Here is a 12,280-nt window from a genome sequence, read left to right as displayed (position 1 = left end):
GAAGCTCTTGGGTTTCTAAATGATAGTGAGCCAAGCCTCTAGGTCTCTGGCTGAAGGCTGTCCGCTCAGGGTTTTCCTGAGGCTCCCTTCCAGGAATGTCATGGTGCGCCCTGCTCCTCAGCTGCTTTCAGTGGCTGCGGCTGCTCCTCCGCTCCTCAGCCTCTTTCAGTGGCTGCGGCTGCTCCTCCGCTCCTCAGCCTCTTTCAGTGGCTGCGGCTGCTCCTCCGCTCCTCAGCCGCTTTCAGTGGCTGCGGCTGCTCCTCCGCTCCTCAGCCGCTTTCAGTGGCTGCGGCTGCTCCTCCGCTCCTCAGCCGCTTTCAGTGGCTGCGGCTGCTCCTCCGCTCCTCAGCCGCTTTCAGTGGCTGCGGCTGCTCCTCCGCTCCTCAGCCGCTTTCAGTGGCTGCGGCTGCTCCTCCGCTCCTCAGCCTCTTTCAGTGGCTGCGGCTGCTCCTCTGCTCCTCCGCAGGTGACCGTGGGCCTTCCCCTGACCCAGGGCTCTCCTGCAGCCCCTTTCTCGATGGGGCTCCAAGCAAGTGTGGACAGTTCCCCTGGAGTGTTACCAACAGTGGACTATAAGGTTTAACCAATTAAAAAATGTGTTAATCTACTGAAAACTTGGAGATTAAAGAAAGGAATGACTACACAGAGAAAAATAGTCAGATCTGGAGTCAAGTTGGCTGCTCCCAGTCCTCAGGACACTATTTTCCAGGGTTCTGTCCCCTTAGCATCCTTATCCTCAGCCCTGGACTCCATGCCTTGGCTATCCCTGACCTCTTCTTCTATTTCACTAACAATGGTGGTGCCCTTAAGACAGATTCTGAAGTAAAATCTAGCTCTGAAACCTGAGGCAACTCCCCCCAAATGGCTGCTATGCTGTGTTCCCCAAGAATACAAGTATTCCCTAAAAATGGGAATAAAGTTTTGGCAAAGATGCAACTCCACCTTCAGCGAAGAGATACTTTTATATTGAACTCAGTTCATCTTGGTTCCCAACTTCTCTGAAAGATTCTCCAAACCTTCTCAGGGTACACAGAAACCGTATAGCACAAAAGCCTGCAGGCCCTTCTCACCATCATGGCTTCCTACCCCACACAGGTGCAGCTCCATCGGGTCAGAGGTAAGCGTGAATTTTTAGGGGTGGCCAAGCAGGGGAAGGGCTCCATGAGCCCACCACACAATCCAGGGGTAGGGAATATAGTTGAATAGCTGGAGCTCCAGGTTCCTGGTCCCCACAGGCTCACTCTCCCTGTGACCTTGAGCTAGAACCAGACTTCTATAACATGAGGGGGTGGATCCATTTTTAAAGGTCCTTCAAACGCCATGACTATCTCTGTGCTTGGGAGAAGTTAAGAAAATAAAGAGATTGTTTGTGGGTTCAATAGCCTCGGCCAGAGCCCCACAGAGAAGGACCCCTGAGGAATTCAGGTGAGCCAGAGCCAGGATGCCCAGGTCTTATAAGGGAGGACCACTAGCACAGGATTTAAGAATGGAGACTCTGGAGTCACAGCAAGCTGGGCTCCTCCATGTCCTGGCCAAGAGACCTGTGCGAGTCTGTTAAATTATCTGTGCCTCTGGTTCCTCATCTTTCCCCCAAGGCAACTGTGAGTGGTTCCCAGACTCTGTCTCTCCAGCCAGCCTTGAGTGCCTTCTTTGGCCTGAGGACCACAGAGCTGGGGCAGGTTAGACCTCAGACTAAAGGCCACATCAGCATCTGTATTCTTTTATTCTCTGCCCTTACTGACACACCTTGGGCCTCCCTGAGTTTTCCAGAAGCCCACAGTCACTGTCAATGAAGAGCATCTTCCTCTATCGCACCCATCAGACAGCCTTTAACAGGCAGCCATAGCCTCAGCCCTGCCTGTGAGCTGGGCCGGACCCTCCAGGGGCTGGAGCCTGAGTCCCTGGGAGCAGCGGAAACCAGGCAGCCAGGGAAGCAGGGTTGGCCAGCAGGGCTCGGCTGGAACTCCCGGTAGCGTGTGAATTCCCGTTCTGTGAAGCAGGCAGAGGAGGGAGCATCCCTCTGAGTTTACAGCTCCCCGGGGTCCAGCCCTACTTCTGGTTGTTCAGGCCCCAGCCCGCAGTTCCCATCACTGACACAAGCACTAGCTGAGGCCTTCTCACATGAAGCAGAGAATTAGCAGATCTAGATCCTGTTTTCCTTTCTGCACACACACATACACACACAGACATTCCTATACACACACAGACTCTCTCTCCCACACATAGACACACAAACAGACTCTCACAAGTACACATGAACATACACACACACAGACTCACACACAAACATAGACACACAGACTCTCACACATACATACATACAAACATAAACACACACACATACTCTTTCTCTCTTACACACACACACACACACACACACACACACACACACCCTTTAGGTCCCTAATCAGAAGCTGTAATCAAAACCCACAAAGAACTACAGCCTCCACTCAGTAAGGTGTGCCCTGAGCATGCTTTCCGGGCTGGTCTTTGAACAGGGAGGGGCACCTCTGTGGAGACCCCTTGGGAAATGTGTGCTTCCCTCAGTGGGGAAAAAAGGGGCCCAAGTATCAGTTCTCTCTGTCAGGAATGAGATGAAGACAAAACAGGTATTCCACAGAAAGTACTTGGAACCTGGTAAGGACTGTGCAGAGTACCCACCTCCCCAACTCACCCAGTGAGAACCCTCATGCCATGCTTCCTGCGAGACAGATGCTGCTGTAAGCACTTTATCCGTAGTAACTTCACAACTCTAGGAGGCAGTTATGATTATTATCCCACTTATAGATGAGAAAACTCTGGTGGATAAGTACACTCTAATCACCAGAAACCAGGCAGCCCCTTGAAAGCTCCAGCTGAGGAATTTGAATGCATCCTCCCTGAGCACATTCTCATCACACCCTTTGCAAGAACAGCCTCAATTACGTTCATCAATGTGATATCTAAATACATTATCAGGGAAGCATTAGAATCTGGTGTACGAGATATTGGAGACATCTATTGGACACCTGTTATGCGCTCATCCCTCTAAGACAGATATTATTATCTCTATTTTATAGAAGAAGAAATGAAATCTTTGTGAGGTTATTTAGTTGTGAAAGGCCACACAGTTCTGTCATGGTGGAGCGGAGATTAAAACCCAAGCTTCTGCTGCAGTGTTCCTGCCAGCTTCGTCTCCTTCCCTGACTCCACCCAGCAGTAAGCCAGTGTCCTGGACACCAGAGCCCCCAGGCATGGCGAGCAGGTGCTTGATGCCCCATTCTCTATAAAAAAGAAGCTTGGAAAGGGTCAAGAGGACTGTGCTTCTGATTGTTTTGGTCACAGAGCAAGAGCTGTGAGATTGTAGCTGTGTAAGTGCCTAGGACAAAGCAGAATGCATTTTGGAAATGTTGGTTGTTACAATGGTTAAGAATGTATATTACAATCATGGTCCTTAGTTCCTATTCTGAGCAATGGAGAAGTTGGTCATTTTTGGTTTCTTTGATTCCCCTGTTCGACTGTATGTAAGCCACTCAGGGTCAGGGGCTGTGTCTTTCATGTGTGTTTCTCCAGTTTTCAGCACAGACTGTAGCATGTGGTAGTTGCTTAGGGGAGGATGGACGAATAAATGGACGCATGGATGGATGCATGGAGGTGAGATAGGTTGGGAAATAATTGGCTGGCTGGATGACTAAATTCCTGAACTGAAGAAAGGAAGGAATGGAAGGAGAGACAGTTAAAGAAGGAGGGAGGAGGAGAGAAGATGAAGATGGATGAATGACTGACTGGCTGGGTAATATAGTCTCCATGGAGTAAGGCTAACAGATGTCGTGTGCACTTCCGTACTCCCGAGGTCTGTTGGCAGGAGAGTCACAACAGGGATGAAGAAGGCAGGATAATTTGGTGATTACTGGTCCCTGACCTCTAGGAATAGAGTGGACAATGGCAGGAAAGAAAGCCCACCGGAGGCAGGGCAGGGCATGGGTACACGGAGGTAATCTACACAGTTGGCACCAGGGAGCTTTCACAGAACCAGGAACTGGTCCTCAGTGCTTGGCAGGGAGGAGCAGGCCTCAGCGAGGCACTTCCGCTCTCTTCTGTGCCCTTAGGACTTGCCTCTGGAGTGGTCACTTTCTCACAAGTCCCCAGAGAATCTCTTTGTCCTGTCACAAGAGCTCTAATTCCTCTTTGCAGCCAGAGCCCCTCTTTCCAGAGGCAGTCTCTGATTGCCCCCTGGGCTGTGAGAGAGGGGCCTGGGAACACTGCCACCACAGTGTCACAGGGCCCACCCTTCACCACTACCCTCACCATCATTGTTATTTTTTTTTTAATTTTTTTATATTTTTCTGAAGCTGGAAACAGGGCGAGACAGTCAGACAGACTCCCGCATGCGCCTGACTGGGATCCACCCGGCACGCCCACCAGGGGCGACGCTCTGCCCACCAGGGGGCGATGCTCTGCCCCTCCGGGGCGTCGCTCTGCCGTGACCAGAGCCACTCTAGCGCCTGGGGCAGAGGCCAAGGAGCCATCGCCAGCGCCCGGGCCATCTTTGTTCCAATGGAGCCTTGGCTGCGGAAGGGGAAGAGAGAGACAGAGAGGAAGGAGTGGGGGGGGGGGGTGGAGAAGCAAATGGGCACTTCTCCTATGTGCCCTGGCCGGGAATCGAACCTGAGTCCCCCGCACGCCAGGCCGACGCTCTACCGCTGAGCCAACCGGCCAGGGCCACCATCATTGTTATTAAGGCTTTATCTCATCAGATTTTTAAAACAAGCCTGGAAAATGGGGATTATTAGTTCCACACAATATTTGAGACCGTGAGACTCAGAGAAGCTAAGTAACTCGTCCAAGGTCACCCAGGTGGGATTGAGGTCTAGGCCTCCTGGACTTCAGTCCCCACACTGCCTTTTGACAGGGTTCTTCTCCCTGCCAGGGTCAAGTGCAGGAGCTAAACCCCCACGCCCACCTGGAGCCGCTGCTCGCAGCTTCCTCGCCCAGGCTAGCTCACGTGACATTGGGGAAAGGAAGATAATATTCCCATCTATGACTTGGGCCTATATTTATCCTGACACCCAGACAGTTAGGAAACTATTGTGCATTCCTGGGAACTTATGAGTGAAATAAACATTTGAATGTTTCTATAAGTTTATTTAAGGAGAACAAAATGTGACCTGTTAGCTTATTATAGGGTGGGTGAGCTTGCGGGGAGATGGCCCAGCTCCCAGGGTTCTGCTCACTCCAGGGAAGGAAAATGGACCCTGGGGAAGCTGGGCCCCTGGATGGTGAGGGGGGCCCCTGCTAGCTTTACTCAGCTGTGTTTAGCCTTGCACTGTGACAGCTGCCTGGAAGAAGGGGCTTACCAGGAAGAGTGCAGCTTGGAAGAATAAGAAAGGAGCATTGGAGAGCTGTGGGACCCCCGAACAGGGAGGGGAGACCAAAGACCTGGGGATGATGGTAAGAGTAGCTTGTGTAGTGGGAAAGCCAATAGGCCTTGTGCAAGTCCCTTCCATTGTTTACCACCTGCACACCCCGAGACAGATTTGTTTTTCATTGGTAAGGTGGGGATTGAAATGGGAAAGAGGAGAGAAAAGAAATCTACCAATCACCTACTTCCTGCCCAGGGCCTTCATATTCTCTTCTCATTTCCTCTTCACGATTCTATGAGGTTAGGAGATATCATCACCCCAAGCTGTAGACGGGTGCTCTGAGGTTCATTCACCGAGTTGCTGGTACGACTAACTGAGGAAGCGCGTGGAAAGTGGCTGGACGGGGCCCGCACGCAGCGGGTCTGAGAAAGGGTCACTTCCCTCTGCCCACGTTTGTTCCTTTCTGTCTCACGCCTGAAACTCACAAAGGGCATCTGCACTTGGTCTGAGAAGCAGGTGGTGAGAGATAGAACGGAGCCTGGTGACTGTGGCTGCAGAGGGGGGTTTCTGCGGGAGTCACTGATTACTGAGGCTGTGTGGTGGTGAGAGAGGGAATGGAACCTGGCGACTGTGGCTGCAGAGGTGGGTTTCTGCGGGGTCACTGATTACTGAGGCTGTGTGGTCAGAGGCCTCGGGAGGGTGCTTTGTGGTTCTACCTAAAAGCCTGGGTCCCCTGATTTAACCCTAAATGATTGCTCAGACCCAACACTAAGAAGAACAATCTCTTCAAAACCAGATTCCAAAGTAATGAATTCAGTCTCAAAGAATAGTATCTGACACTCATTGAACACCTGGTAGTGGCCAGGTGCACCCCACAAACTTCATCTGGAGCCGACAGATTTAATGGCTGAAAATACAGCTATGTCCATGAAATTATTCAGTGTTTATTTGAAGTACAAATCTAACTGGGCATCCTGCATTTTATCTGGCATACCTATTTCTTAATCAACTTACTTAATTCTTATAACTACCCTGTGAGATAGTTTTGTTTTTTTTTACAGATGAGGTAACCAAAGCGCAGGGAGTCAAGGGAACGTGCTCAAGGTCACACAGCTAGTAAGTGAGACGCTGTACCGTGACTTAGCGTGGCTCCCAAGGCCCAGGCCCTTGAGGTCCTGAAGCCAGTGATGTGCTTGGCAGGTTCTGCATTTGGACATACTGCCCCACGAGCTTTCTTCGGGTCCTGCCTTTGTTTGGCAGCTCAGAAGGGGAGCAGGAATGGGTGTTTACACTGCACTAACTCCTGGCAGAATTCACCCCAAAGGGCCCTGAATCTTCCCACACTTCTGCTGGACTCCTGTCTCCCCACAGCCTCCTAGAGTGAAATACAGCCCGCACAAGACAGCTTTGAATCACAGTTAGTACAGAACTTGCTCAGCCATTCTGTGAGCTATTAGGGAAAGAACACTTTGATTTTAATACTGTGTATTCAGTCCACATTGGAAGGAGATAGCATTCCAGGACATTCCATCAGGGCATAAAGAATTTCTCCCTGATTGCTTCATGGCCCCGTGGTTACATGCTTGGCACTTGCCACCCATGGTTTGTTTCTGCTTTTCTGTATGGGCACCTCTGTCCCAACCCTCCTGCAAGTGAGGGTGCCTACAGCCCCATGCCTGGCAGCTACCTCAGGAGAGCATTGCTGCAAGTGGCCTTTAACCAGAAGGCAGAGAAAAGCTCCACTGAAAAAGCAGGCCTTTTTCTTCTGACAATGCCTCGCAGGCCATTAAAGTCATAAAGTGTCAACACTGAGGGCACCAGGGCCTGGGTGCTACCTGAAGCTTGGGGTAGGGACATGGTACTCCCACCCCATTTCCCATCCCACTGTGCTAACTGGGAAGCATCTCAGAGGCCTGCCTGGCTTATGCGTGTCTTCCCAAGCCCTCCAAGGACCCTGACACATATCATACATTCAGTAAATGTTTGCCGATGGACAGAATCAAGCATAGTAATGTGAGAAGGTTCACAGATTAACCCCGCTCTTATACCCTAAGACTTCCAAAAGCTTTTATAAGTCAGTTATAAAAAGAAGAATCAAGACAATCTGTTCAATAAATAATTGGACGGAGCATGAGTAAGCTGAGGAGGGAGGGAGACAGGATTTGGTGGGGAGGGTAAGTGAGAAAAGAGTCAAAGGGGAGAGGGCAGGCAGGGATGGGAGTTAGGATTCATTCCCCTTTCATGCCTTTCGAGAGGTAAAAGTGAAGTCTGAAGTTTTTTATTTTTTTTATTTTTCTGAAGTGAGAAGAGGAGAGGCAGAGAGACAGACTCCGGCGTGCACCCAACAGGGATCCACCCGGCATGCCCACTAGGGGGTGATATGCTCTGCCCATTTGGGGCTTTGCTCCATTGTAACTGGAGCTGTTCTAATACCTGAGGGAGAGGCCATGGAGCCATCCTCAGTGCCTGGGCCAACTTTGCTCCAATGGACCTTGGCTGTGGGAGGGGAAGAGAGAGATAGAGAGGAAGGAGAGGGGAAGGGGTGAAGAAGCAGATGGGCACTTCTCCTGTGTACCCTGGCCAGGAATCGAACCTGGGACTTTCACACACCAGGTCGACGCTCTACTACTGAGCCAAGTGGCCAGGGCTGAAGTTTTTTTACTTTACTTTTTGTCTGCTGAACAGTTAGTTCTTCCTTCTTAGAACCTGGACCACATGGATCCTAGTTTCATTCAGTTTCAGGCTAAATCATTTAACTTCAGAGTCAAACCCTGGATAGGTAGAAGGAGCAGGCATTTTTCTTTATCTGCTAGGGATGTTTATATTTACCAGATCATTCCCTCACTTTTGTTGTCTCATGTTTTTATATCTTTTATATATATATATATTTAAAATTTTTAAAGTTATTTTTTTAAATTTTATTTATTCATTTTTTCAGAGAGGAGAGGGAGAGACAGAGAGAGAGAGAGAAAGGAGAGACAGAGAGAGAAGGGGGGGAGGAGCTGGAAGCATCATCTCCCATATGTGTCTTGACCAGGGTTTCGAACCGGTGACCTCAGCATTTTCAGGTCGACGCTTTATCCACTGCGCCACCACAGGTCAGGCTATATCTTATATTTTATTTTTGGTTACTTCACATTGCTTTAGGAAATAAGTAGTGTGTCAATACATTCAAACAAATAAACTGTATTTTACTTATTTAGCAGCCTGAATATATTCAACTTTTGGAAATGGGTCTCTGTATAACCCCATCACCACCAACATGATTTTTTTTTTCCAGAACACAACCTGCAGAAACTACTGACTGGCCCCTCCTGCCTCTTACATAGAGCTGTCCTATCTGCACCAAAGCATGTTGGTAATTTGTAAAAGCCCCTCTCCAAGGGATGGCAGAAAATACATGATATAACGAGCATGATAATAACAGTGTAGCCAAAGTATATTTTTTCTCGTTCACCAAAGGATTCATACAAGAAAAGAATTCAAAATGTGACAAACATGAATATGTTAGAGCTCAAACTTGCATGATCAAAATAAATTCTATCCGAGGAAGGAACCTCACACATACTGACTGTAAGCACAGTCAGTGTTTCGGTTGATGTTCCTATGGTAACGGTCACCCATGAGGCCATGCAGGAAAGAAGCTCCATCAGGAGGATGTGGTAGTTGTTCAAGATGAGTAAGTCCTGGAGCTCTAGGTGCCTGCAGCGAACAATACTGTCCTGCAGACCTAAAAACGCGCCAAGGGGGTAGATCCTATGAGCGTGTGTATCATTATCATTATAAATAAAGGGCAAGAGGAAACTTTTGGAAGTGATGACTAGGTTTATGTCATAGATCGTGGTAAGGACTTCACGGGTATATGGGCTCAAAATTCATCAAGTTGTATATATTAAGCATGTACAAATTTTTGTATAGCAATCATACCTAAATGATGAGGTTTATAAAGGAAAAAATAATGACACGGGTGGAGGAAGTTGTAAGCACATTTATCTAAATGTAGGACTGCCACTGAAATCAGGAATGTGTGGGTGTTGCCATCACCTCTCCTGACCTCCATTTCTGCCCAACCAAGCTGACCACGGCCTGAGCACTCTGCAACATTTCCCCTAGGTTGTCAGTGATTTCCCAGATTGTCACCAGGGATGGCTTAGCGTTTCCCTACGTGCACGAAGAGTGCACCTTAAGTTCAGGTGAACGCCTGCTGAGGAATGGAGAAGAAACTGCATATGTATTTTTCTCTCTCTCTGAACAATCCAAATAAACCACATTTGTCCCCTTATTAAGGTGGCTTTGAGTGTCATAATGCTGGAATAAATGCTCCAGCTCCACTCCTGGAAGCTTCCTCCATCCCAAGCCTAACTCCATCTGTGTTTTCGTTCTGAACCACCAGGGCCCTCCCACCACAGGGATATCTTGCAGCCCACCCACCATTGTCCTGACTGGGGATGCCAGTTCACCGGAAGGAGAAACTGACAAAAACCTGGCCAACAGGTACATCCCAGGTGCCTGATCTTTGTGCTGTGAAGAACATATTTCCTAGCACACAGGGATTATTCAGCTATATTTTTATCAATCTTCCCTTCTTTCTTGAATCCTTTTATTGATGAAAATACAATGATGTAACTTTTCAAAATATGAGAGAGAGCTTGAGATTTTTCCATTATCTTTCCCCCTTTCCCAGATTATTTTTCCTCTCCTGGAATTAGCTCTTTGCACTCTGCTAGCTTTTAAAAAAAGCACATATCACAGCAGAGGAGTTTCCTATAATAACTGCCCAGATACTTTCAAACAGAGCTGGAAGATGTGAGTCTTTGACTGTAGAATCCCGCCCCTGGCTAAATGTGTCCTGTGTGGAGGATGAATTCTTGGAAGAGACATTAGCTCACATGCATGGGGATATCACTGCGTCGGTTTTACACAGCACTTGTCCATGCGTTAGTGTAGCTAGAATGAGATTGTCTAAGTACAATTTCCAAAATAGTACAAAGATAATTCTCATACAAATATGTATGAGCATGTGTCATAGGTCTATTTAGCTCATTAATGAGGGACTCGTTAGGGTAACAAAATCAGTTCAATGCAGGATATAAGAATAGAATTTACATATGTAACACTGGGGAACAATTTTTTTTTTCCATTTTCTGTTGCATCAGGTTTTAGAACTTTTTCTGTATATTTCTGCATTGCTGATTCCAAATCTGAAATCCATTTTTTTGGTGCATGTTCTAGTTTTTATACAATTTTAATTTCTTTTTATTATACTTAATGGCATGCATTGGTTTTTAAATTGGAGTTAAAGGGCAACAACTCTTGGATTGAACATAAATAACCACAAGGCAATTAATGTTTTACAAACATCACTTTTATATAATTGTAGTTGTTTTTAAATGTAAAAATTATTATCTGATAAAAACATCCTCTTATTTTGTTTTAAGATTGAATCATGGCTTCTTCGAGTAGATGTAAATGTAAGAATAGTCCTGACTCCTGTTATATATGTGGCTGTTACACACTTCAATGTCAAAGGTGCAATATTTCATCATTTGTGACACGTGCATATATTGCCTATTTTCAAGTTCCCCTTGGCAATCAAGACAAGAATTGGGCTCCTCATATTGTGTGTCATGATTGTGAGGAAATGCTTCGTGACTGGACAAAAGGAAAACGCAAAGAAATGCCCTTTGGTATTCCCATGGTTTGGCGTGAACCTAAGGACCACAGCAGTGGCTGTTATTTCTGTCTGATAATAATGTCAAAGGGCATCGGCAAGAAAAAACGGCATATGATCGCATATCCTAATATTCCTTCAGCAATACGACCTATCCCACACACTGAGACACTCCTGGTTCCAGTTCTCAATGGTTTTATTTCTTCTAAGGATGAAGAAAGTGAACATGGTGATCAAGTGTATTTTGATAAGACGCATGAAGAAATGGTTGTAGAATCTGAAGGGTCTTCTTCTGATGCCAAGCAGTCATGAACCCCTCAGCAGTTTAGCCAACCCGAATTAAATGACTTAGTAAGAAATTTGGGCCTATCAAAGAAAGCAGCTGAGTTATTAGCCTCCAGGCTTCAAGAAAAGAATGTACTTCACTGATCAGCTAAAGTATCCCATTTCAGGAAGCGTGAACAAATTTTTCTGGACTTTTTTCCGAAGACAAACACTTTGTTTACTGTCATGGTATCAGTAGTCTTCTCAGCCAGCTAGGTGTTACCACTTACAGTCCAACAGAATGGCAGCTATTTCTTGACAGCTCTAAATGGAGTCGGAAATGTGTTCTCCTACACAATGGTAATGTTTATACAGCGGTTCCAATTGGTTATTCAACTCATCTGTGAGAAGATTATAATGAAATAAAAATTGTCCTCGACTTACTGAAGTGTGAGGAGCATAACTGGATCATTTGTGTGGATCTTAAAATGGTAAATTTCCTGCTAGGACAACAGAGAGGTTTCACGAAGTATCCTTGCTTTCTGTGTTTGTGGGACAACCGAACTCGGGATAAACACTGGACACAGAAGGAGTGGCCGAAACGTGAAGCTCTGGAAGTAGGGATGCAAAATATTGTGAATGAACCTGTAGTTAATCGAGACAGGATAATTTTCCCCCACTTCACATCAAACTTGGCTTAATGAAGCAGTCTGTTCAGGCTCTGAATAGAGAAAGTGAATGCTTTCAACATATTATTTCTGCTTTGCCCGCCTTGTCTTTTGAGACGATAAAAGCAGGTGTATTTTATGGACCTCAAATTTGAACCCTCACACGTGACGAAGAATTTGCCAGGAAGATGAATAAGGAGGAGAGAGCAGCATGGCAGTCTTTTGTGGCATTTACAAAGAACTTCCATGGCAACAGAAAAGCAGAGAACTATGAACTTCTGGTTCAAAGGATGCTGTTGGCTTTCCGCGACATTGGATGTAATATAAGCATTAAG

At 47.0% G+C, this 12,280-nt stretch overlaps 1 protein-coding gene across 7 annotated transcripts in view; it reads left to right on the top strand.

Annotated features, from left to right (window-relative positions):
• IRAG1 (inositol 1,4,5-triphosphate receptor associated 1) overlaps window positions 1-12,280 on the top strand; it is a 148,657-nt gene that overhangs the window by 52,867 nt on the left and 83,510 nt on the right. For 5 of the 7 annotated variants that reach the window (XM_066250951.1, XM_066250953.1, XM_066250952.1 and 2 more), the window contains one exon: window positions 9,736-9,836. The exons of the other annotated variants lie outside the window; for them this stretch is intronic. In XM_066250951.1, the coding sequence (XP_066107048.1) occupies window positions 9,736-9,836 (101 nt within the window). The remainder of the gene's footprint in view (window positions 1-9,735; window positions 9,837-12,280) is intronic. 7 annotated transcript variants of the gene reach the window in all.

The sequence above is a fragment of the Saccopteryx bilineata genome, chromosome 1, assembly GCF_036850765.1.
Source record: "Saccopteryx bilineata isolate mSacBil1 chromosome 1, mSacBil1_pri_phased_curated, whole genome shotgun sequence".
Taxonomy (NCBI): Eukaryota; Metazoa; Chordata; class Mammalia; order Chiroptera; family Emballonuridae; genus Saccopteryx; species Saccopteryx bilineata.
The sequence above is the reverse complement of the archived record's forward strand: the minus strand, read 5'-3'. Positions and strand labels throughout refer to the sequence as shown.